Source organism: Poecilia reticulata, chromosome 5 (assembly GCF_904066995.2).
Source record: "Poecilia reticulata chromosome 5, P_reticulata-male-v2, whole genome shotgun sequence".
NCBI classification, from domain to species: Eukaryota; Metazoa; Chordata; class Actinopteri; order Cyprinodontiformes; family Poeciliidae; genus Poecilia; species Poecilia reticulata.
This window is the reverse complement of record NC_088834.1, coordinates 10,240,750-10,268,556: the sequence shown is the minus strand read 5'-3', so window position 1 is coordinate 10,268,556 and position 27,807 is coordinate 10,240,750. Positions and strand designations below refer to the sequence as shown.

The window sequence follows — 27,807 nt, the reverse complement described above, 5'->3', positions numbered from 1 at the left end:
TTCACAGATTCTCAACTGCTTGTAATTCTGGGTGTGACGAGGCCATTGTAATACATGAATGTGACTTGATCAATTGCCACCACTGTGTTTTACAGCTAGAAAGTGTTGCAGGTCAAATAAATGAGTTGCTCCAGTCTAACTAACCAGAGAACCTTCTTCAACAGGTTTGCTGTGTAACAAACTTTGGAATGGACTTCTTAAGACTTTCAACAATAACAAACTTTCTCCTTGACCTTGTGCGTTCCTTCATGATTCTCTATTTATTTTGTAAAAAAATACCTTTGAGTCCTTCACAGAACAACTTTACATACAGTATAAAGGGAGTCTACTTGCTGACTGCTTGACTTTTGAATGTTTATGGTTGCTCTAGATTTGCACTAGATTTGGGTAGCTAAATCTAGCGCAAATCTAGAGGTTTTAGAATAAACAGGGCTGGACACGCAAAAACTTTTGCACTTTTCAGATTTGTATTTGCAAAAACTTCTGAAAACCATGTATCCCCTTGCTTCCAGTTCACAATTATGCATTAATTTGTGTTGGTCTATTATAAAATCCGAATAAAATACATTGATGTTAGTAGTTGTAAGTCAACAACACATTGTAATAAATATGGTACAGTGAATATGTAAAAGTATTAATACACCTTGTAATAAACCTTGTAAACAAAAGTATTAATGCACCTTGTTAACAACGTGTTAATAAAAAATTTATAAATAAATTGCGCTGTTAATAAATTGTGTTCGTTTGAATAAAGACAGATTTCTCATTTCTAATGAAATTGTTGGCGCTAACAAATCCATAACTTTATGCTTAAATGATAGGTGGCTGCTCTCTTGTTTTTCAATTAAAATTATTAAAGCCCAATCTACGACAGCAATTTATTTAATTATCTTGGCCTTTGAAGTACACCCTAAGCAGAAAGATTAAATGAAACTAAAGAAAAACACAGAAGCTGAGCCACACAAAGATGATGAGTGGCAAACCGTGTTCCTATTCTCAGCCATGCAGTTGGGAAGCAGGACTAATGATCTTCCTAACCTTAGGAAGCAGTCAAGGTCAGTTGTTCACTGATGCATTGTGGGCAAGGTGTCCTGGACCTGGAGGAGCGCTGCTGTTTGCAGTTGTCTGTTTTTTTTTGTTTATGTGTGTGTGTGTGGGGGGGTGGGGTGGGGGGGGTGCGTGTGTGTGTGAGACATTGCCGCAGAATTGATCTCCGTTCTATGTGAAGGAAAGAAAAAAAGATAATCAGAGAACAAGCAATTCATCCAGCAGTGCCACACTTGTCCTGTGAGTTATACACCTGATCTGTCACTGTTTTCACAACTTATACAACGATTGTTTTACACCTGCTCCTGGTGGAAAAATAAACTGTTTCTTTTGTAGGCATTTTCTTTTAGAAAAATAAACAATTGAATGACAATGGAGGCTTAAAAATGATTGTGATATGACTACATATTATTTTTTATGATGCTTAGCTTTTCTCCCAACTGAGAACATCATTACATTTTCAGATGATATTGATAAACTTGATAGACTCCAAAACAGCACGGGTCACTCTTTGTTGGGAAATGTAAATATTAGTAAAATAACTTGAGATGAATTAATGTTTAAGCACTAGATCAGAAGCTGATTGAAGAATTTCACCTGACTTGAAAGAGCAAAAACAAATAGAAAAAAAAGACAAAACACTTGCTTAAAGTGCGTAAACACTTTAAGGAAATCTAATTTGGTGGAAGATGGAGCTGAAGGGAGGGTGAAACATTGACTAGAAAGAGGAAGAGTCAGGCTGTCTTTCATGCTTGGATCATTAATTTGTGTTCTAATTAGCAGGAATGCCACAGTTGAAATGTGACGCCTGCATAAGGACGTCCGGGCGTGTGTGAGTGTGTCTTTGACCTGCCTGAGCTCTAAGTCTCCTGGCTTGTTAGGAATGACAGATTGATGCTCTCCTGCACCCCTCCATGCAGCCCCCCACCTCACCCACCAGGCCCGATTCACTCCTCTACCCCACCCACCCATCTGCTCTGGAAACATGCCAGATCTTTAGACCTGTCTTCTGTTTACACCATGTGGGTATTTGTGAGAGTGTGTGTATTTCACTCAGTTCAGTTTTGTTATTATTGAACTGGCTTCACCAGCAGGGAGTACAAAAAAAAACGTAGTCATGCTTTGGTAGCATCCATCATCGTAGCTGCTGAGATTTTCAAGGCCAGGCTAACTTTATGTGATGTTTTGCTTTTGCATCTCAAAAAGAAAAAAAAAAGAGAAAAAAATCTGTTTCTGCTCCACAAAATATTATGCCAATGAGATCTACCAAAAAATCAGGTTTGTTTGTTCAAGATGAAAAGAATTAGAAGTCCTTGAGTTTAAACTTTCAAGGGCCCAACCCAAACATCCCACTCGGTTCTCTGAGAGCTGGAATTGACTGCGTAGGTCACTGTTCATTTCCTGTGTTTCTCATTGCGGATAAACTGCTTCAACCAAGCTTTTCATCAGCTGTCCCCCGACTTTTTTTAAAGACCCAAACCGTGCAGAAAGCATTTGCCTCCCCGGGGCCTGAAACATTAATTTAGATAGTGCCAATATCCAATTTTCCAATACGTTTCTTTTGGACATATCTTTAAGGAAAAGGGCAGAAAAATGTATCAGTGTTGCTATCCTCTGGTCAGTGACATCACATTTATTAAGGCTGAGTGTTTGTGCGCTTTAGGGGGGGTTGTTTGTTTGTGTGTGTGTTTGTGTGTTTGCGGGTGTGTGTGTGTGTGCGTGTTTGTGTGCGTTTCAGCTATTTCACAGGAGCGTCTAGCCCAGGGACAGAGCCGAGTTGGTCCTCCCTGTAATTGAACCAGAGATCCTGCCAGACTATTAGTCACATGTCTCGCTCTGTCCAGAACCTTTTATCATTGTTGAATCAACACAATCTGCGCGAATGAGAGCCGCTCAGTAATACAAATGTAGCTCTCAAAGAAGGCGGCCAAACATTTTTCTTTAGACAAATGCTGAACGTTACTCGTTTTGTGCCAGAAAAAAAGAAAACATTTAAAAGATAACTTAAGCACAGAAAATTCAAAACATGCCCTAAATTTGGTCAAGTGTTTTGATTTATAAGTTAAGATTAATTTCCTTATAATGATAATAATAATAATTGCTGCTTGTTGTTTCTTTTGATTACTTGTATAGTTGTTGGCTTTGTTGTACAACACAGTGATAAAGTAATGGTTAAATATGAACAAATATATGGAGATGAAAAAAGAAAATACACCAGAATCTATTGTAGCTCAAAAACCTGCAACTTGGATCAGATAACTGATATTAATTTCCAATATATTTAATACTCTATCCAGGCAATTAAAACACATCTGAACATAAAATCTGAGTCAAGAGCTTTAGTTTCCCCACATTTAAGTTATACTTGAAAACCAGCTTGAAAATAGTTCAGTTTGAACTGATCCTTTAGAAAGATGGAATATTCATGTCATTTCTTCTGAAAATATTAATACAGAATGATGCTAAGTGTTGAAAATTCTGTATTTTTGTCAGTTTATATTTAAAAATGATACTTGCATAGTATTAGAATTAAGAATGTTTGCTAAATGTATTCTATTTGAACATATAACATAGCTTTTCCTGTCTAGGCTGCACCCTGCTCCACCTCCCACCCTCTACATAAAACCCTATTGAGCCAAACTATTTACCTCAATAACTCTGTAGAAGCCTGTTAATCATTAATTATTAGATCGCAGTGTGTTGTACCCTGAAAACGCCCAAAACATGCAAGGAAAAGTGTTTCCAGGAAGACACTGAAATAACTTATAGAAGGTATTCTTGCTCATCACCTGTTAGACAGCAGGTATTTTATTTCTTCTTGAGAAACATGATGACTTCAGAACATTCAACATTTTAGAATGAGAACAAGATTTGGAGCGCCAACTTTAAACTTCTTCACGATAAAGTTATTTAAAAAGCACTTTTAGTTTTCTTTAGGATATATTTCTGTAGTCACTAATAATTTCCGTGTGCAAGTTTAAATGTCAGCAGTGACCAAATAATGAGCATCTGTGCACCGCCTGCAAGTCAGATGATCTGACATGAACCAGATTTGTTTGACTATGCTTGTCTGAGTAACAATGTTTTTCTTTTCTCTCCTCATATAAACTTTAGTCTTGGTTCTTAAAATGTAAAACCAAGTTATGTAAATAAATTTATTAATTAAAGAGAGTAGAGCAGGCTGGGGGTGATAAATGTTTCAAATCACTTAAACCAGCTTCTAACATTTTCTTTTCTTACCATCTTGTTCTATTTTTTTTTTTTTTTACACCTTAAAATATCTTCACCCTTGCTACCTTCCCATCCCCCATTAGGATTTTATATGAAGTCCGGTCATACTAGCCCATTGTGGGATTGATTGGGTTTCTATATGCAGTCTATGCTCATCACCCCCCATGTTGCAGTTCATCCTAAGAACAGAACAGAATGAAAGCAGGGCTGCTGGTCAGCACTCTGGTTTTCTGCATCCAGATGGTGGATGTGAAAGATCCCAGTATGGGGTCCCAATGCTGCGTCCTTGAAGCCAGGTGATTTATATACTGGCAAAGTCATCCGAAAGGCAACAGAGCGGAGGGGTGACTATACATTGTGCGCTCAAATAGTACGTGCTGCACCACATCAGATTTTTATTTTTTTTTTCAATTGTGTGTCATTTTAAATTCTGTTAAACTAAATTATCCTTGCAGATAAGAGTTGTGGTAAAGCTAATCTTGTGCACTTTGCAATAACAAACAAATGTTGTCAGTTCAGCCTCAGCAGCAGATGTGTGGTGTGTTTGCATAGTGTTGAGGTGAAGAGGGGAATGTTGCAGTTCCCTGCTGCCTGCCTCTCCTCAGGGTTTTATCCTCCAGCACCTCCCACTGTTTCCTCTTCAATTAACCCCAGCCTTGGTTGTGGTTAAAATGGTTCTGCACACCACCAGAGAGTCATAGCTCCCCTCTCAGGCTTAAGTTTGAGTCCCATCCCTGAGCCCCCCACACACGGAGAGCATCTTCCACAGCAGGGGAGGACCAAACATGGAAGCACATAGTCTTTTCATCTTTTATCCCATTACATCCTAAAAGTCAACTGAATCCCAGACCAGGGAACCGAGACTGGAAGGCTTTTGGGTCTGGCAGAAAGATGAAAGGAAAATGTAGAAAGAAGCAACAGAAAAGGGATAGAATTGATGATGAAGAATGAAGGGGTAGGAAAGTAAGAACAGAAAGATGGATTTGTGGAAGAATGGAAAACATTAAGGAAGACAGACAGCACAACACAAAGCATTGATACATTTGGATTGGAGAACTCTGGGTTTCCTCACTAAGCTTTGTAACCAATTTCAACAATAAACATAATTTCACTAACTAGGATCAATTTGAAATTATACAAATTAATTTGGAATTGAGTTAATTCAATAAGTTATAAAATTAGAAAACATTTTTTCCCCAAGAATTCAAATGAAAGTGTCCTAATGTATGTAGATTCGTTCAAGTATGGTTACATATTTCAAGCGTTTGTTTTGGTTAATTTTGTAGATTTTGCCTTAAATCTAACAAAAAGTCTAGATTAAGTTTCTCCTTGGCAACAAATGTCCCAGTTTTTGGATGCATATCTGCATGGTGGATCTTGAACCACAGACTGTTGCTGTTATTCTCAACTTTTTTTACCCCACCATTCCTTCCACTCAACTTTCCATTAGTATGCTTGGATAAAACACTATACATTTCCTTTCTTCTGTAACAATAGCCTGTACTTGTGCGATTTCCTTGTGAAGGGGACCAGTGACCTTCTTCTGCACAATTGATGAATCAACAGTCTTACATATGATGGTTCAGCCCATAGCATTGCAAAAATTTTATCTCATGTCAAATTTGAATTCCTATATTCAGTTTAACGACCAATACGTAAATTCAGTTACCGACATAAATTGATGCAGATGTTCCAATAATATTCTAATCATTGAGATAAATAGTGTGCTTTAGCCATGAGTAGGTTTCTGATTTCAAGGTTTTATAAACGTTTTAAGAGGTCACAGTTTTGAAACAACAATTTGGGGTCATAATATTTCAGCACTTCAAATGTTTTTTTCATAAGATATCAGCATAGTATGCAGTTTCTCTCTGGGTCTCCCAAAAATGTTATTGCAGACTGACGAATGCGTATAAAAGAATCCCCTATGTTTTTCTCTCATTTTTTGAAAAAAAAAAAAAAAAAAAAGAGTGACAAGGACCTAAATTTGAAACTTGAAAACCCAGTCAGTCAGAGGTTTATATAAAAATGTATTTAGGTGTGAGGAAAAAAGGAAAAGCTAAATCTTTTTCATGCCACAAAAAGTTTTCTCCCTCTTTTTTTTGTTGCAGTTGTGAGAATTTCAAATTAAGTTTTATGTAGTAAATGTAAACATGTAAGGTTATAAAAAACGCATATGAACACATCAAAATCACGTCCCAGCATTATTTTCTTGTATTTCCCTTCAAATTCAGCAGATTTTTTTTCCCTCACCCACCAAAACGAACCCCTGACCCTTAAGCAGGATGGAAATCATTTGGGGATCCTGCCAATTTCACGAACTAAATAATGAAGCTTTTGAAATGAATTATTATGATCAACACGGCTGAAGACGGCATTGAGACTAAGCAGAGCTAAAATCAAAGCTCACTGTTATTACTCTTGATCTTGAGGTCGTCATTGACTTTAATTAAAGCAGTTTCTGTGTGGTGATTGTCTCTAAAGATCATGTGCTATCCAATAAACTCAAATATAAAAATGGATCTTAGGAGAAAATACTGGAATCAAGAAAATGGCAAAGAGGGAAAAGGAAACTGAAGGATTTAAAAACAAAAGCAAAATTTACAAAATCCCATTACAGCTATAGGTAAATAGCAAAAAAGAATTAAAAAACAAAGACTGGAGAAGAGAAGAGAATTAGTAAATAAAGAAATAAGAAACAAGAATTGGGTGAGAAGCAACTTTTAGGCCATTTAATAATGATATAATAATGACATGGAAAATAAAGAAAACAAAGACACAGCAAGTCCTGGTCAAGGCTAAAAAAAATCTGATTAAATTTATTTACAACGTCTGCAACAAACAATTCAGATTAAATACGGATTTAATTTGATTTAAAATCTCTACAATGATATATATGCTTCAACATCAAACTAATGCAGACCAAAGATAATGTTTATACCACTGATGTCTGTTATTTATTTTCTACACATAACCAGAGATCATTTTGGAAGCACTTTGCTGCCATATAGTAGCCATTTATTCTTTCTCTTGGAGTTGTATTCATGACTGAAATTACAGTACGTCTGTTTTTATCACATCTAAAATGCTCATATGAATATGGAGTAAAAAATAAATGCAAATCATTGTTTTATTTACTTTCATCATTCTGAGGTTCGCCCCTTTATGCTTATGTTTTCCATTAAAAGTAAAGATATTTGTTTAAAACACATGTTTAGAAATATAACAAATTTCATATTTGTCATATTCAAATGTTTGGAATTTTGAAAAAGAAAAAAAACATCTACATGTGATGATTAATCAAAACATGTATCAAAAGATTTATTTAAAAAATTATCCAAAGTGGCAGCTCTGCAAGGTTACTAAAATCTAAAAGGTCTAAAGGTCTAAAATTAAGCCAGCCAGATGGTAAGACGATATTTTATCAAAGGGACTGTAGGCACAAGATATGTTGTACCATTTGGTTTCTTATGATGTTCTTTGATTACATCAAACTTTTTTTTTCTCTCCATTTCCTGTGAATCTGAAAATAGGTGAGTTCATGTCAGCTGGAGTTTTGAGTGTGGAAGTGATAAGTGGCCTTTGTGTAAGCATCTGTAAAAATGTGACTTTATCTCCTCTTGAAGCATCTTTCAAGACTGTTTATAAAGATAAACACATGGAGCCTCTGGGCCTTTTGGGTCTTGTTGCTAGATATGTGACATTTTCTCTTACTTTGAGTTCCGGTTTGCAGAGTACGTTTAATCCTGATTGCTGCATCTGCTAGTTGTGGTCGTTATTTGAATATGTCTGGATGTAATAACATTTTACTCAAAAGATGCAACTTACTATGGTTGTAATTTTTTTTTTTAGTGAAAGTATTATTGTAATAATAAGCTTCTTTACAAAAATAAATACCAGATCAATCCAGTCATATATAGACAATCTTGTAAAAACGTTTTTGCCCAAGGAAACCAATCTGACTAATTTAAGTAATTGATTGTGCAGCAATCCCTCCTCCTGAACAAGTTTGTGACAACAATGGACGGATGACGGTACTGAATTATTAACTTTGCAGCAATCCCTCATATAGTTCAAGGAAGTTGTCATGTAGTGAAAAGGAATAACTTATTTATAATAAGAACAAACCTGGCTCTGTATGATCTCTGACATCTTGATCTCAGTGTTAGAAAGGATTAAAAAAAAACAGGGGCCCAACAACGCATCCACCAACACAGTTCTGAGTTTATCTTTAATTTGATGTACAATTTATGCTTTTGGACTCTTGATAGAAATTACTAAAGTTCATTACAAATGCACATTCCACTTCTTCGTAATGAGTTTGGTTATCGCTTGTGACTTCCTTTTTTTTTTGTATATTTGCATGAATTTGACTGCAACTATGTACCAAATAGGGATGAGTTGGATCTGTACTTGAAACTCAGTTTTAAAAAAGACTAAAATTACTGATATATTTACATACATCTATGCTTGATGTGCAAATGAATCAAGTGAATTTATGAACTGTCATGCATTATTTGTGTATTGTGAACAAAGCTGATCCCATTACAGAATGTTAAATTTCATATTTGGGTTCCACTGGGCCTTGTATTTTATTTAAGCAAAGCAAAAATGGTCAGTAAACACACACCGTCACCAATCACAGATGTTCCCATCACGGTCTACATGGCAGCAATATGTTGTCAGATTTTCCAGGGCGTGACTTTACAATGCACAAAAGCTTTGCGTGTTCTTACTCAGTATGCATTCTTTTGATTAAACCTGTAAGCAGTTCAACAAGCTAAATAACTCTATGATGACAAAACTGAACAACTGACAGCTTTATAAATCTTATCCATGCTCACAATGGAGAAAATTGAATAAACAACATTTAGTACAAACAAACGGAGAGGCAAACATTAAAAACTAAATATGAAAATGCTGCACTCTATGGAGAGGAAACAGGGCGAGACACAACTGAATATAGTTTAAAATGAAATGAAACAAGTTTGCGGTAGCAGAACTGCAGGTGGCTGGAAAAAAGGAAAAGCCAGTGGAATGAAAAAGAACAGGTCTTTATTACAGCGAGTAACTTTGACACACTCGCGTTGTGCCCAGTGCCAGTCCATCCGTCATCCGGCTCTCCTACTGATGAGCACTGGAAACAAATCTGAGGAAGCCGGGCTTTAGTTTGCCGCCTGGGCGACTTGTCGGAGTCGTCACGAGCCTACGTGTCCCTGTATCCCTCCCCGGCTGACGTCTCCCAGGCTCAGTTTCACCCGCTGGGAATCTCTTCCTCCCTGCTCCATCCTTCTTTCCATCTCCATCTATTCATTATGCAGATATGCTATTTTTTTCTGTTCCAGTCCCTCTTGTTTATTTGACTCTTTATTTATCTCCAATGTTGCTGCTGTTTATCTGTCGGCAGAGCGTGTGTGAATTTGCGCTTGGTAAGTTGCGAAACACAGGGCATCAATCACTGTCACTTAGCTGCTTAACATGTCAGCTGCAGACAGAGCTGTTCCTCCACACTTTTACTGCTTCGTCTAACCTCGATGAATTTTCAACTCCTTCAATACATAAATCTACAAGAAGGGGAATGAGTGAGAGAAGAGGCGGGGAGAGCTGGATGAGGACAAGTACTTTTGTGCTTTTGCAATCTGAGTCGAATATATGTTTACACATTTACAAATGAGAAATCCAGGAGCAGAGTGTCAGATTTCATATTCAGGAAGCCGCTGGCAGCCGGCCTGGCTCTGCAGCCGCTCCTGCAGCAGACTTCTGCAACAGTTATTTAGATGAATGATTAAAGTTAAGCCACAGCCAGCAAGAGTCTCCCCATTCTTATTTAAGGGAAGAATGGGCAAGCTGTCATCTTTTGATGCATTGCCTGCCATCCTGCATGCAAACAAGACACGCTCTGCCTACAGTCCCTCTCTTCATTTCATATGTGTCTCTAAAGACAGTCCTTAGTGATTGATCAGGTACTACTGTGGCATCATTGGAGACACATGGGAAGTCTGCCCACCCAGACAACTGGGGAGAAAATAACACTCCCACATGCTGATCTGAGCTGATCAGTAGGAGGAATAAAGGAGGAGTACATCCCATTGTTAATCCATGTGTGCTAAAGTCTGGTTACTGAAAAGGACAATCCAGCAAAGGCTTTAACTAACTGTTCAGAAAGATTTTAAAGCAGACTTTGGTAAAAAAAAAAACAAAAAAAAACAATACAGTTATTGGTATTGACATTATGTAGCTGGATTGTTTTACATAAACCATTGATTGGTAAATGTAAGTTAGTAGCCACAGCAACATATTTAACATAATTTTATTTTACTTAGTCTATTTTAGTTAAGCACTATACTTTACAGCATTAATTTGAACATTTGTTGGATGCGTCATGATTTTTATTTTCTAAGATAAAAAATAGGCTGGACCGGTAATATTGTGGTATCTCAAAAGCACATAAATAAACCAAAAGGGTGTCAAAAGAACCCAGAACAAAATCTAAAACACATCACGTGTTAAACCTGAAGTTCACCCTAAACAAGAAACTGGTCCAACTTCACTTCTAAGTTCTAGTTAAGTTCTTGTTCATTGTTCACCATGTGTTTTAAATTCACATTCAAAACATAAACCTGTTGTCATTTAAATGTTTTATTGAATAACGTTAAATTGTATAGAATATGGCATCAGCCACCAGTAAACATATTAGATATGTCATTGCATAACATTTGCAACGTGACCTTTCCCATCTTATTTACATCTGTTTAATTCTCCTGATTTCATTGCTCACGTAAACTGTATTTTAATTTAGGCTACCATTTACATATTTCTGTGTTTTATTTGTCAGAAAGCAATCTTACTAAAATTCTGGTTGGAAAGCGATTCATTAGACTACAATTGTGAATGTAGTCACGTTCATTTCTCTGAATTTAACGTACCTCTGACAAAAAAAAACGAATTCTCTTTAAACACGTCAATATACAAATATGTCTTTCTATTAAATTTGTGACGTGTATTTTTTTATTTCAACTATACTTAGAAGAGATGGAGGCCATTTTAAGCTGTGGGTTCTTTCTTCAGCTCCATATTGTTGTGTCTGGACTCACAGCCTGTGGTGCTCAGAAGCATATCAACAACAGAAACAGGATGCAGACACAACCTTGCATAATCTATGAATGTTGTTGGTTTGGGCTCTTGCTTTATGTTAAAATTTAAGTGAGAGAGAGACATAGAGGCACATGTTGCGAATAGTGAGTACACACACATGGATATGAGTGCATAGCAGCGAAACATGCTCACAGACGTCACAAAGCTTTGATCCCTGAGAAAAAATGTTTTAGCTTGCTTCCCCAAAAAGTAACCACAATTTACCTTAAAAGCTAAAAGTCCCCCAAAAAAGTTAACATTCCTCATGAACATGCTAACCTTAATTACTTTTTCCCCCAGCAGAAAAGACTTGGTATTAATGCTGTTGTCAGCTGTCCTTGTCATATGGAAATACTTTGGTGACAAAAAAATAGCTCTAACATTTAATATGTAAGACATGCAGTTTTTATCGTTTGCATTCTGCACAGCATCCCAAACGTTTTTAATTACCTCCACTTATTGATCACCATTTCTGTTTTGCTCATCTACATGTATAGCTATGTTTTGTGTATAAAATCTAGAATTTAAAAACTACTAAATTGATGTCTGTTTTGTTAAAGATTATTTCTCTGCTGCCATGTAATAGATGTAAATTTTTCCGGTTCTTTCACTGTGGAAGCAAATCCATCATTTAAAAAGCTAATGCCAACTTTGATAATAAAGCTGTGGGTTTATTTGGCACAAGGAATTTTTGTTTTGTCTTGCCATGGACTAATATCTTGTGTAGCTCTGTAATCGCTCAGTCATTTACAACAGACAGTGTTAACAAGAGCATAACACTGATTATATAAGGCAGCTAATCTCTCTAGAAGTACCAACCTTGGTGGATTATCAGTGTGATAAAGAATGAGAATATGTTAACTTTGTTATATTCATGCATTTTATCAGTTTGCCTAAAACTGTTCTTAAAACTACTGAGTCACTGGTTGACGGGTGCAGGGTTCACAGTGTGTAACTTTACAGCTTGGGGCGGCAGATGGGGCTGGTTCAAAGTATGAAGCAAAAAGAAAAGCCTAATTTGGAGTAAAATTCAACAACATGAATCCTAATGAGAGATGGTCAAAGGGTGAATGATTTGATTGTTGAGTCATCTTTAGCAGATTTTCATTCAAATTGGCATGAAGAAAGATCTTTTTTTTTAATTAGATGTGAATGTGTAACTGTGTTATAGTCATATTATAATGACATGTTTGACTACAAATAGGAGAGAAAATCTGAGCAAATGTAAATTGTATTCTTATCAGCATGCTAGAGGCAGGCGCATATGGCACACTGTTTTTAGGTTTTAATTGAATTTTGATTGATTTGATTGATTAAACAGATTGGGAGGATTATGAACACTGTGAGTTTCATTAGGTTAAACTTGTCCTTTTACATAAACATTTTCCACACCATTTTGATAGTAATGTTTAGTCTGTCTGACCTTTCAGAATCCCTTTTCCACTGCTTGATTTCTAATGCAGACGTTATTTTATGACAAATTTTTTTGGTCTAACGTGAGGCGGTAAAGAGGTTAGATGCTGCTTTTATCTCTAAAAGTAATTCAGTTGTTGCTGTTGTGTTATTTTACAACTAGACTGGTTAAAAAACAAAGAAACAAAATAGTAGGAGGCAGACATGCAAAATTATTTAACAAATCTTCCAGACTTCTTTCAAGCCATGATTAAATGAGTGGTTGAGTGGGTGAGCACAAATTAAAGATGTATGCAAATGGCATCTTTAGGACCTACACATAAGAAATTGGCAAAAAATTACTGCATTTTACTTTTTAATTAACGGGATTTAGCAAAATTGACCAATCTAAATGTAATAGCTTCATATTTATATAATATAAAATACAATTTTAACTAAATAATCTCTTGTTTTTTTCTAAGTTTCTTTACATTGGCTTATGTGGTTAAAGTTGTTACATTTCCATGATGATTCACTTCTATAGTTATGTGTAAAATTATTACTTGAGGTATGATGGCCTCCTTGCTATCACCTTAATCCTTTGCTCCCTTGACAGATTTGCTTACAGACTTTCCATCGGATTCAAGGTGGGACTGTGGTTGGGTCATGCCAAAATGTAAATAGCCAGAAAAAACATCTTGGTCATGTAAAAAGATTTGCTTTAAAATAAATCTGCCAAAACCATAAATAAAAAAAAGAAAAATTAAATAAATACACTTTCTACCTTAGAATACAAAACATGTCTGGAATATTTTTTTTATGCAACCCTAATGACATGGTTACTTTTAAGTGGAGAAGTGGATTAAAAATTACACTTGATGTTTTGAAATCCTTTTACAGATGGCTGACTCATCCAGAAGTGGACTTAATATTAAACTAGAGGACACTTCAGCATCATAACCCATTGCGTATATGAAAGATTAAACTGACATATCTTGCTCAAAAATAACACTCAGGTTCTCTACTTCATTATCAGAGGGCAATTTAAAGCCATCCAGATCAATCATGCTTTTCTTCTTCAGGGACAGGGAAGCTGGTAAGAGTTACTGGACAGAGGGATGAAGCTAAAATCAGCACAGTCCAGAAGGAAAACCTGTTGGAGGCTGCAAAAGACTTGAGGTTAACCTTTCAGACTGACAGCAACTTTTAGCATTCAGCCAGAAATACAGCTGTGGTTTTATTATGGCTTTTTGAGTGTTGGAAAGGGTCCGTTAAAGTTTAACTTTAAATCCAGTTTGAAATATGTGGTATAAATATGACGGTATAACCATATATGTTGACTTGTGGTAGTATCACATTTTACATTCTAATGTACTTTTTGTTTTTTTTAAACATGTTTAAAAAAATGGAACAGTGAGGTGTGTGCAAAGCTGAGATAAGGTGATTTGTTCCTGACTGAATGATGAAATTCAAACAGCCGATGGAAAAGCAAGAAGACAGACATGATGCATCATGACGGTGTGTTTTAAACATCTTCATGTCATTTGGTGACTCTTTGTGACTAAACAAGCAAAAGAGTAAAAAGACAGTTGATTCAAAAGCTTTAGTTTTAATGGATACAATGGGATTTTACAACTTTTATCTTTCTGAAATTATCTTTACTATGACATCTGTATATTGCACTTGAACAAGAATGTATATGTCTTACCTATTTCAATCCCATGCCAGATCAGTGGATTAACGTATTTTTTTTAACCTTTTCCACAATCATTTCTCCTTTTGTTTCTTTCTTAGAAAAACTTAAAAAGAGAAAGTTTTTCTCATGAGAAAACTTAAGTTTTCTCCTAAATTCAAAAAAAGAACTTCAGCCTAACTAAAATTATTTCAGAACTGAGCAGGTCTTCTTGAAACAATATTAGAGATATTACTTCTCAAGAAACCTCTGATTATTCTCTTTGGGCTGAAGTGATTCTCATTTTTGTATTATTGCACTCATAATCTCACTGTGTGTCGTATATATATTGTCTTTTTACCTTTTTTCTCTTTCTTTGCACTTTCGCCTCATATTGTCTTACACACCTCTCTTTTCTTTTTTTCCCCCCTTGGACTTTTATTCTTTTATTCGTTTTCTTTTTCTCTCTTGCTGTGTTATCTGCCTGGGCTCCATTTCCTTGCTCCCTGATACTCCCTGACTCAGTAGCTTTCATTTTCATGATAATCCAGAGACGCCACTGGACTGCGAAATCGCTTTTACTGCCTTTTTTTCTCCTTGCCTTCTTGCCTCTCTCTCCTTCATGCCTTTTTTTCTGCTTCTTTCTCTTACTCTGTTTTCCCCCCACAGGTCTGGTTTATCTATTTTCCTCCTGGCTTTATTGTGCTTTTTGTAATTAAATTTAATTTTAGCACTCCAGTTTTTTTTTTTTTTTTAAGAGGAGTGTTAAAAGTTTGCAGAGTTTCCTGTTATTTCTTCATTTCTTAAACACAGTGAAGTTACTGCTCTGTTCAGTGGTAGATCAGGCTTATTGTGAAAGAACTTTAAAATAAATGGTTTAAACAGTACAAGTTAACACGCTTTATTTCTGCAAAACACATACCAGATCAAAATGTAGATTCAAGGCCTACAATGACACATTTGATCATAAAACAATACAGTAAGTGATACAAAGTTTACGACAATAATTTGAAATGATATTTTAACAATTTTTTCAAAATAAATACTGCCTGTAGCTGGATGGATGAAATGATAATCAGAATATATTGTGTTTTAATCATCTGACAATTTTAATGCTTTTAACAAAATAAACCAAAACAAATACCGTCTCAGTTTCATAATTTTTTTTATGTAACTGATAACTAATGACTTTAACTGATGAGTTTTATGAAGTGCTATTTTCTAAAAATTGGTTGTCATCAATTATATGTTTTGAACTATAGCATACAGAATCTCAATTTTTATATTACCACAAAGAGTTTACGAACAAAAACTGTAGCGCTGGTGGTGTTTTTTGAGAAATATCTAAGTCCTAGAGATAATCAAAGGAAGTTAAAACTTCTTTAAAGAAATGTTCCTTTGATTTAACTACAGTAAGAAACAAAAATACAACCTTTCGTCTGCGTGTATGAATATTTGTGTTATCTCTGGTTATCAATAGTATGTATGCCTCCCTTATCACCTTAGACTTAACAGAAAGGACTGTAGTGATAATCGCATAACAATCAATGGGTAAAGACTGTGCTGAGTTATATCTGCGGTGGTAACCCACTGGGACCTGCTTCATTCATGGAGTGATTTAAGATGTCTACTCAGAAGCACAGCAAAGATCAGCCAATCGCTGGAGAGAATTGTGACTGTCATTTATTACTTCTGGCTTTTCTAACATAATTTTGAAGAAGGCAGAATAGAAGAAATTACAGTACAAAATTTACAGTATATGTAAATTACAAATATTGTTAGTAATTTACGTAAGTTAATATTTCGTCACCTGGCAATCAATAGTAAATGTCATGTTGCTTTGACAGTTGCTGTAATTAAAAGGAAGTCCTTATGGGCTATTTTTTAACATTTTTAGAGACTCGATGTGCTTTCTGGAAAGCAAAACAGCAAAATATGACAAAAAAGATATTTTCTAAAACCACCTTATGTATATGTGAATAAACCAAGTAAATGTTACTCTACAAGAAGAAAAAAGACCCAAATCCCCTGGAGAACATTTCAGGTCTTGCTCCACTGAACAGAATGAAGAAGTCAAAAATCCAGAAGCAATTTGCAGTGGCCAAAGGCCCAGATTCTTCCAATAAAACGGATCAGTGCCGGTTGCTTTAAGCAGTTTCAGTGTACCAAACTGTATAGCTTGTCTGTCGGACCACTGTGCAGATGCAGAGATGTCTGTGCAGCGACTGCAAATACAGTTTGTCTTGAACATGGTAGGATCCAAAAAGGAGTATAGGACATTGGTTTAAAAAGAATGGGAAAGTAAGTCAGCTGTTGTTATAACCAGAAGCTGCAGGAACATTCACTGTCTTTGAACTGAGAAGTTAAGATCATGGAATTAACTGCAGATTATTTAGTTGATTAAGAAGAGTGTTCGATTAGCTAGTTAGCAATAATTAAAGTAGTATGTCCAAAGGTAGTTTATTTCAACTCTTATATTTTAGTTACAGTATGTACAATAAAGAATGTGGTAAATACTGAACAGAAAACTGAAGAACTTGATGGTTTAAAAAATGCAGACATGGCAAATCTAGTCGCTGTATGGCAATCAGAAAGTTGTGGATTTGATTCCAGCTTTCTCTCCTGCCATGTCACTAAACTCCAGGTTGCCTCCCCATCAGTTATACAGTTTATGAATCATTCATAAGCTATGAATGATTCATAATGATTCAAATATGAGGGTGTGACTATAAAAGCTTTCAAAAGGGTTAATTTGAATCAAGTAGTGATTTTAACTAAAAAAAAACACGTTATAAGTTTCTATCCTTTTTTCACGCATAATTGTTTTGCTGCTATGTCAGTCAAACTGTAGCTGATGTAAGACTGTAGTTTCTCTATTTATCTGCATTTGAGTAATTCGGAAAAGGTAATTTTCTCCTTTTTTAAATTATTTCCCCATTTCATACCCATGCATTTGTCCCTTTCCTAGCACTCCTCATTTCATACATGTAATCAAAGATTTTGATACCTAATTATTGTGCTTTTTTTGTAGTTGAGTGTTTTTTTTTTTTTGTAGATTCTGGGGATAAGTAGCTATAAAAATGCTAAAGTTTCAGCTAATTTATTTGTCTGAATATTTATAGTTCACTTTATTTCCATTGTTTGTGGTTCTGATCTCTGTTTGGGCCTGTTGTCTCTAATTTATGTTAAAATCAAGAATGATGGATGGGGAAGTACAGAGTTGTATTCCTCTGCAGTCCACAAAACAGGAGAAAACTTGCTTTTGACACATTGTTTTACACATTAGAAGGAATATAAAGAGTTTCCTTAAGTTTGTACCACATTTTTTTTCGGGTAAACAAAATGAGTTATCCAGGCAACATTTCACTCTGACCATACATTAATTTGTTCCCCACGTGAAGTTATTTTATATTCATTCTGACAACCAAAAGCTTAAGGTAATTTGTATAATCCCTTTACAGAGTACTGCATATGTACGTGGTTATGTGACTCCAATAAAAATATATTCTGGTATGGGTTGTTCCATGTTATTGTTGCTCAGATTCCATGCATCTTAAGTTAAAGTTTAAAAACTAGTTTTTAACTCTGTATTTTTGCTTTAAATGAAAATAAAATCACAACTTTTTGTTTTACATTTTTCCACTGAGGGAAATTTGTACTCGCCATTATATTTTGAGAACATAAGCAAGGTGTAAAATTCTAACCATTCAAAATGTCAGTGATTTTTTTTTTTGGCATTAAGTTGCAACAAGGCCATTTGATAAACATCATATACTTAACCTTCTTATTGCAAAAAAGTAATTCATAACAGGTAACTTTCTTCCAAACAAATTTATCTTCTGTTACCACACATTTTCCCACTCAGCAGCTTCTGAAACAGGAAAACAATCTGTAAAATTAGAACCTGTGGTTTGTAGTGTGGTGGGCGTGGAGTTGTACATTTGACTCGTCTGCGTGACAGCGGATCAATGCACCCTGGAGCAGGGGTAGAAATGAATTGATTGTCACCAATAAAATTCCAATTAAACTGCGGAGCAGGCCTCAGAGAAAGCTTGGAGACATCAGCTCTCATCTTCACATCAGTTCTTGGTGGGGTTGGGACTCGGATGTGGGCTGGAGAGCCAGCTCGTTCATTTCCTCTGAATATTTTTGCCATCATTTGTAGAAGTTATAGATGAATGGAAGATTGAGCAAACTGCAGACAGGGGATCAGATAGCCGATAAATAGAGCATGAAAGTAGTGAGAGGAGAGGCAGCGGTGTTAACAATTGATCCAAGGCATTCTTAATGATAAAAAGAGACCTTAATTGTGGTGATATGTGTGAGATCAGCTTTCAGCAGTCAATTGTGGAGCTCATTTGACCTTATTTAATAAGCAAGGATCTTTTTCTCTCTCTAAACCAGTCTCTATTTTCAGTAAGGTGAGTCTTGTTACTTTGGTCTAACTATCTTTGCTGTTCCTGCAGTCTCCTTATTGAACAGACATTTTATTCTTACATGTACTTCCAAGTAAGTTAAAGGCCTTCCATCTAGGCAGCAACTAAGTATGCTTTTTGCTCATATGAAGCTACAAATTAAGTTATAAGATGATTCATGTTCTCCTTTCCAAGAAAATGTACGAGATCTCCTTACCCTCCCCTCTTCTCCGCTCTCTTCTTCACTAATAACATTTTCTTCACTATATCCTTCTATCTCCCAAGCTCAGTAATCTGATTGTTCCTTTTATGATACTGCTGTTATTGAGTTGCCTGCATCATACATATGTATAAGTCTGCCACCATACTTATATCACCTTCTGCTGCTGTTTCCTCCAGGATGCAACCAAACAGGAATATTCAGGCTAATGCTGTGTTAAACATGTGTAAAGGAATCTCTCTGTGGGGAGTTCTGCAGATTTCCATCACAAGAGACTCATGATAATCAATTTGTCTTTTTTCTGGTGGTTTTGCTGATGCCATTTGTGCAGCCTTGTGCAATGTCGCACTTAATAAGAACAAGATTAATACTTGGATTACTCAGACAAATACTGAAATGTTGAGTGCTATAAATTCAACATTGAAAATATTATAAGTGAATTTACAGACTCTAAATCTTGGTAGATCTTAATCTTTAGAAACTATGTTTATTGTAGTGTTGCTTTGTGTCTTTGCTTTGTCCTCATTTGCATTTTTCTTTTGTTTACAAGACTGTTAATATTTGACACTCAGGACTAAATCTAATAGAGCTGTGACTGTAAAAACACTGTGAGATTAATATATAATTTCAGAAAAATCCAGACTCAGCTATGTTTACATACTTGCTGATCAAAGTCCAAAGTTACAAACATCAGAATAGTCCATGCTACAGAGTTGTTGTAGTTGCTGATGGCTGTCGGCAGAAAGGACCTCCTGTAGCAGTTAGTATCACATCAGCTTTGAACAATCTCCTGACTCAAGACAGTGATGTTGTCTGAGATTATGATGAAGCGGATGCTCCTCGTTGTCTACCAGGTTCTTGATTTTATGAAGAGTCTTTCTTCATATTATAACTACCAGAGGTTCCACAGTAGTCCCCAGTACAGAACCAACCTTCTTTATTAGGTTATCAAGCCTTTTAAGCTCCTGGTTCAGATGTTGCTACCGCAACAGATGATGGCAGAAGAGATTACACTTTTGACAACAGACTTATAAAAGACTGACAGCATTTTATAGCAAACCTTTGAGGACCTAAGCTCAAAACCTAACCTAAAAAGTACGACCTGCAGAAGCATGCTGTATGTCTTGAGAAAAATATGAACAGAAACTTACTGCTAAGAATTTAGCATCTAAGTTGCAGAGATGACACTTCAGTAACATCTCCGAGATGACACCATTTGTTATTGACAAATAATATGTCATTTTCTTTTCCTGCTTCTCTTCAATGGATGTGATCATGCAGTCATGTCTCAGTAGAACACATTAACTGAGTTCCTATCAGGGCTTGGAGTTCATCCAACGTGTTAGCTAACAACCTGACACTGTCCTATTATGACTGATGGAAGAGATGGTTTGAACCTCCTCCTCCTTTCTCTCTCCTCTGCTTCTGCTTTGTGTCCATGATGCCTCCTTTTCAACTCTACTGGGATTTGTGGTTTCAGTTGTGGTATTGTTCAGTTTTTGGGATGTTAATCAATTGCTTCTGGTTGCTGTAGTTACACATAATAACAAATGACCAAAAATATATATGTGTGTGTGTGTGTGTGTGTGTGTGCGTGTGCGTGTGTGTGTGTGTGTGTGCGTAGGGGTGTGTGTGTGTGTGTGTGTGTGTGTGTGTGTGTGTGTGTGTGTGTGTGCCTGCGTGTATTGTGTATTCTTATACAATTCTATCAAGCAGAAAAGGCATAAACTTCTCCTCGTAGTTGGATTGAACAACACTGGCCAAACTTCATTCCCCATGTCTATCAGATAACCTTGCTTCTTTTGAGAGGCAGCGATGTTCCTTCCTTGAATCGATACTCAGAGAAACTCACCACTGCAGGACATCTCAAAGAGCTGCAGTTTTGTTGATGATTTGAACCAGTTATCCAACCACTGATCCCTTCTCTAAAGCTCTCAGACAAAATATTAACTTTTTGCATGTTGTAACCCACCACCCTGCTTACCTACATAAATACCTTTTGTGATTCTTTGCTCAAAACACTTCTGCTAAAGTTGGTAGCAACATGTAATAATTTTTTAAACTCATAACTTGTGGCATGAGCTTAACATGAGCTTTAGAGGAATCATAGTAAGAACTAGATAACTTAAGTTAATTAGAACATTTTGCATGTTATTTTCGTTCAACACAATGTAGTATGACCTTATGACCTGGTCAGAAATGTTTTTCCATTAATCTTATTATTTTGAGTTGTTTTGCTGCCAGAAAGTTCTAAACTGATTTGTCTTCAACTTATAGTATTCTTCCCATTAATAATAACTCCTGAGAAAAACTTTATTAAAAATTGCCAAATTGTAACATTCTGAAACCTTTGGACATAATGTAGGATTTATGTCTCTCTTCCTCTCCATATTTCTAACCTTAACTTCATCGAAATATATAATTTGCTGATGTTTCACCAGGCCTTTGAATATCACTTTTTATTTTTGGCTGCAACCTATAAGTCTGAGTTTGATCTTATTGCACTTTCTTTTTTTGTCCCTTTGTCATGCCAACAGTACCCCTCTGGGTACCACTCTCCAAGTTATTGTAATTTAACTGATTGGCACCTGAAGGTAAAGAAAAGCACAGTGCTTCATTTCCAAACCCTTTCCTGGATGCAACAGCCTGATATGACCTTACAGCAAACATTCCCTGTCTCAAAAAGTCCATAATTTATAGATTTTTATGTCAAGAGAAAATATCAGATATTTCTTCTAACAAACCCTCACCCTTTAAATGGATTTACTGTCAGCCACAAAAAATTTCATATTTATGCTAATAGAAAGTCCATCTGTTTAGTCTCTGCTGGCATTTTATTACTTCCGTGCCACAAATGAAGAGGCCCTTCCTCCACACTCATCTACCCTCCATCTCCATCCCCATCCCCGCCTCTGTGTCAATGTTTGTTAAAGTTGCTGACCGTGAACACTCTCATTCTCCATCTTCAGTCAGACTTACGTCAACCTCAGACCCGATCATGAAATCATTTTCTTTCCTAGCTCCATTCAGTTGACCCTGAAGGTTAGGTTGCACTTCACGTTGCGATGTTGCTCCTGAAGATGTTGAGGATTATGATGATTATGCTACTCCGAGCTCTGCGCCATACACCAGAGAAATGATTAGGACTGCACCAGCAGAGTTTTAGCCTGACAGATGGCAACACATGGAGCTAGCTGACAGCACTGCTGACAGCGCGTTCACAGGAAGTCCCCATATTGCATGCACTGTGCACACTGTTTGTTGCTGTATATATTCTGATGTTTTTCCTGTCGTCAGCCGAGGCTTATTCCTACCTGTCAATGCCAAAGTCGGCTCACGTCGCACATTCGCCGGCTTAAAAATTGCAAGACCTCTGCATGCGCTTTCCGTCATGGCACAAAGGGGAATAAGGGTGTGTTGAAAATCTGCAGTAAGACATTATTCCAGTCACTTGTCATTTATCAAAACCTTTCTTAGTTGGTAATTCATTCCTCCAGCGGTCAATAAACTTTCTGTTATTTTCCCTCCAATCAATCTACTTAGAAATCTGCTCTGCAGCCATATTAATGAATGGGATGCAGAAATAGAGGGTTTAATTGAATGACTGAATACATTAGGAGCTGTATTGAGCGCTGTACTTTTACTTCAATGAGTAGCAATATGTGACTGCTACTAGGGTCAGTGATTGATGAAAATGAGACTAGCACAAGCCCGATGGTTACTTTGCCCTGGATAGGAGTGATGGAAGACAGAAACTGTCCTCGCATGAGTGCACACAAAGATGCAGTCCTTTCGACTTGAAACGCTGTTTTTGTCTCAGAAAGTGGTTGTTTATCAGCTAAAAAATAGTTTTTAACTCAATCCAAAAGCATCCTCAGGGGAGGAGCACGTAACCCCTCTCAATAGTTGTAATAATTCTTGCTGTCACTTCATGACAGCTTCGAGCTAGAAGTCTGCATATGTGCAAATGCTGCTCTGTGTGTGTATTAGTTCTGTGTTTGTGTGTATGGGTGGCAGTGGCATGGTTGTGATTGATGAGACATAAAAGAGAGCAGACCGAGATTTCCAGTCAATCAGCTCTGCGAATAACCACCCAGGCTGTGGATTAAAGGCAGAAAGCTGTCTGAACAAAGACCCACAACTATTACCTTACACGCAGAGTTGTTTTGCTCTGCCGAACAACTCTGACAACAAAATTAAAGTGTGTTAGCAAAAATAGACGGTTTTGTTTACTTGAATTGAGCAGATGAAATGTAGAGAGATCTAACGACAATGCCCGAGGAGATAAAACTTGTGTGAGGTAAAAAAAGAATGGAAAACAGTGACCCCAGAAGCATTTTCCAATGAAACAAATTGAGTCCAATGAAAATGGAAACACCAAAAATATCATACGTGGTTTATTTTTGGTTGTATGTACTGTATACAAAACAAGATTAATTAAGCACTAGTTGCAGCTTCTTTGTATAGTTATCCAGAGTTCCCTGTTGTTAAACGGACATAGAGGGTTGGAATTATCGCCTCTCAACTGATGGAGTAATTAACAAATAAAAGTATGACACAATGTTAGAAATAACATTTGAAAAGTGATTACTGTCACTTTATTAACGTCTGTTTATTAATGTCTGTTTTGACTATGAGACCTGAAATGTTTATCTCCTCAAACTTTTCTTCCTGGAACTTTCTTTTACCCTGAACATTTTTGTGAACATTTCCACTCTGGAGGTCAAAACTGGAACATCAGTGTCAGCAGATGCTAAGGAGATAACTCCTCTCAATGCAGCAAGGTTAGCTGAAGCTTGCTGAGGGACTCTGCGTGTGAGAGAGGTTCACATTGTAAATTAAAAGCTGTCATTTTCATTATATAAGCTACAGTAATGATTCTGTCACAGCCACTACACGTTATAAGTTACTAAGACTCCTCATACGATTTTAATTGTAACAGATTTCAAAGGTATTTTTCTAATGCAGATATCAGTGTTTTTTCACTTTCAAAGTCATAAAATAGAAGAAACAGCTCTGGTGGGATTTAAAACCCACTCTTTGAGCTACAAACTTGTGGTAATGTCGCGATATTTTAGAGGAAGTTTGAGACATCCACAGATATTTGGTAAACAAGCCTGAGAGAAATGCCTTAAAGGAACACAAAGTGCATACTTTTGAATAACGATGGCAAAATCTGCTAATTATCCGTCTATGGCTGCTCTTAATGCCTCAGAGCATAACTTATTTAAAAGTCTTAAAAATTAACATTGAATGAATGCCTTACTCCCTGTTACACCTCATATAGAGTCTGGAGTTAATGGTTTAATATTGATGACAGATAAAGATTACAAAATATCTAAGCGGATATGGCAAAATAATTATTGTTTCTGGGGTAAATTTGTATTCTGGTAATTTGTTTTGTGATGATCAATGCAGTTTAAATGAAGGGATGCAATAATGTCATGAGAAACCAACCTGGTTTCTAAAACAAGTGGGGACATGCTTTTAATAATGTAAGTGCTGATGCCAAAAAAATACTTAAATGTAACTAACAAAATATAAAATTTCATAACCTTTCTGTAATATGAACTTGGTTTGAACTGAGTTTAAACTTTCTGTGAACTGCTGTACCTGGAGTGGGTGAAAATGGAAAGTAACATACTAATAAAAAGCTCAGACATGGCACATTCAACATGTACGTTATGAGCAGGACTTTGCTTGGTCCACCTTAAATACAAGCCCAGAAATGTAACAATACTGCCTCACTAATTCAAAATATTTTTTTACAAAATGAGAGAAAGGGTGTTTATATTTCTGGCTGGGTTGAAATTTTTCCCCTCTGGGTTATGATTGGCTTTAGACTGTTATCTGTGAAAACAAAAGATCCTTTTTCAAAGCGTTTCCCCTTTCTTTGTAAGTTGGGTTTGTCAGAAATCAATATGTTGAACACCAGTCATAACAATCCCAGTTTGCAAAATCAGAACCAACTTCTAATCAAGGTTCAATGTCTCCTATTGGAGACATTTGTTTTGGACAAAGGATGCTGCCTCCCCCTTTGGACTGGGAGAAAAACAGGGGAATTAATCCAACAGCTGCACATAATGAGACCCATTCAAAAGTCAACACTGGCCACATTCTTTTACATTCTTTACAACTTTTCGCTCTTTCTTTCAGTACTCCTGATGACGCTACAGCAGTCCTAATTCCTATAAACTCAGTTAATTGAAAATTAACACATTTGAAATGTAAATTCTTTCTTTTATGTAAAAAAATATTAATTTCAAGAGGCATCTGCATATTAATAAATATTTTCCCGTTTTTTTTTTTGTTTTTTTGTCTGTTCAGGTCCAAGGGTTGGAGAAGCAGGTGGACTTCTCAAAGTTGGGCCCTGTTGGCTCAGTAACGAAGACTCTTCCTTATGGCATGGGAGGAGGCACCGCTGAAGGAGTCGTCAAGTCTCCATACCAAACACGCATATTTTCCACATCCATTGACCAGACACCCCTGAAGTCCAAACCACCCACTTACACTTTCTTTAACCCCTACGACACAGGCCGGAACCAGTCCTTGTTACTGGATCAGACTGGCTACCGCTCCAAGCGCAAGCCATCACTAAAGACAAACATGAAGACCAAGAAGATCTTCGGCTGGGGAAACTTCTATTTCAGCGTTAAGACCGTGAAGTTCAGCCTGTTGGTGACGGGGAAGATTGTTGATCACATCAATGGTACATTCACCGTTTACTTCCGCCACAACTCGTCCAGCCTTGGGAATGTGTCAGTGAGCATTGTGCCGCCGTCAAAAGTGGTAGAGTTTGAGGTTCTACCGCATCTGCATCCCCACACCCAGCAGGACGTCCAGATCCAGGAAACACAACAGGCCACCATTGACCCCAAAGAGGGGAAGACTCTCAACTGTCGGGTGGAGTACGAGAAAACCGACAGGTCGAAGAAATCCAAACCCTGCCTGTATGATCCGTCTCAGACCTGCTTCACAGAGCACACTCAGTCTCATGCTGCCTGGCTCTGTGCCAAACCCTTCAAGGTGATCTGCATCTTCATCTCTTTTTTAAGCATCGATTACAAGTTAGTTCAAAAAGTGTGTCCGGACTACAACTTCCAAAGTGAGCGCCCTTATTTCGGATAAATACATTAGACTCAAGCGAGGAGGGAAAAAGACAATGTTCATGATGAAGAAACAAGGGTTGTTTACCCCTCTGAACTGACGTGAATTGTGGATTTAAATAAATGTATAATCAAACCTATGGAATGTACAGGAAATGGTGGATTTCTCTGGTATATTTTCCAACTTTGTATTTGTTAACCTTTGTTTTTATGTTTTCTTTTCTGTAAATAATGTACTCATCCCCAGCAGACTTTATTGTTTTTAGATCTATGTTTCTCAGTGTTATTACTTTCTGCAGTTGGAGAATTCAGTTAAAACAGCCCGAATGGCCATTATTCCCTCTGAGTACAGACTGAGCCTCTCAGGCAGCTGTGCTGTGCCATCACTGTGTGGCAGACATAATGTTATGGTAGACTGACTGTTAATCATTCTCTCAGCTCTACATTTCAACCCATGGATATAAGAGAGTTATATGTATGAGAAATGCTATGCTGGATATGCATACAATATACTGTTTGAACAAGCACATTAAAATCTCTTTAACTGTCTGTCTCTCACTGACTGAATGTTTTCATTTGTTGCTTAAAGCATGATTGGTTAGCACAAGCTGTGCAGAGCGTTATCTAACTGTGCAAGGCCACTGTAATGAATTAAGACATTTCCCTCTGATTAGAAACTCATATTCAAGCTTTCTGTGGAGATACGCTATTTCAATTTTCTAAAATATATTGGCTGAAGCTTGTTATGGTCTGGATTTCCACTTAAAACCTACCATGACACTGCTTTGAGGCAAAGTTCCTCTTTTATTTATGCTATTTATGGATATAAACTCAGAAGGATATGTTATGTCTTTTATTTGCCAAGGCATACTATGAAGCTTACAAAAGAAGATGACATATTCTAATTTATTAAATCCCGCAGAGGAAGAAAATATTTCAGAAGTGGAAATAATACTTTGCTGAGTCTAAAGGTTTATTCATTTATAAAGACATGACCAGTATCAGTTGGCATGTATGTGTGATGGAACTGAAACAAGTTTTTTTGTAAAGTGCCTTGAGATGACATTTGTTGTAAAATGGCGCTGTAAATAAACTGAATTGAAACTGAAATGAATTATTTAATTTCTATATCAACTTTATTGGAATGAGCCAAAAATGCTGAAACAGTGCATCCCATTAAAACTGTAAATTGATTAATTGAGTAGTCATTTATTGTTCTGTCAGTAAGACATTATATTTAGCTTGAAAATTTAAAGTTTATAGAAGACAAGGGCTGCAGTCACAGGTTTCCTTTAGGAGGTTTGTGAGACTGGCAGACATCACAACGGGCTGAACATGATTCTTCTTATTGGACTTATTTAGTGCTTTAGCAGAGAGTCTCATTTCATTGTCACATTGAGAGACCCACCACAACCAATGTTTGGTAAGTGAGAGAAGGTTTTTGTCCTAGATTGTATTTTATATGGCTCCTTCTATAAGAACCCTTTATTCAGTGCGCTTTTTTAAATAGTACCAATTTCCAAGAAAGATCTTCTTAAGGCACTTTATATCTAATAGATCCAGTTCAAATACAGAAATATATATACTAAA

At 36.5% G+C, this 27,807-nt stretch overlaps 1 protein-coding gene across 1 annotated transcript in view; it reads left to right on the top strand.

Annotated features, from left to right (window-relative positions):
* The window catches only part of nxph4 (neurexophilin 4), a 52,820-nt gene extending 26,054 nt beyond the window's left edge, over positions 1-26,766 (top strand). Inside the window, exon 2 of the mRNA XM_008408454.3 lies at positions 25,439-26,766. Coding sequence (XP_008406676.1) covers positions 25,439-26,239 — 801 coding nt within the window. The 3' untranslated portion in view covers positions 26,240-26,766. The remainder of the gene's footprint in view (positions 1-25,438) is intronic.
* The last annotated feature ends 1,041 nt before the right edge of the window (positions 26,767-27,807 follow it).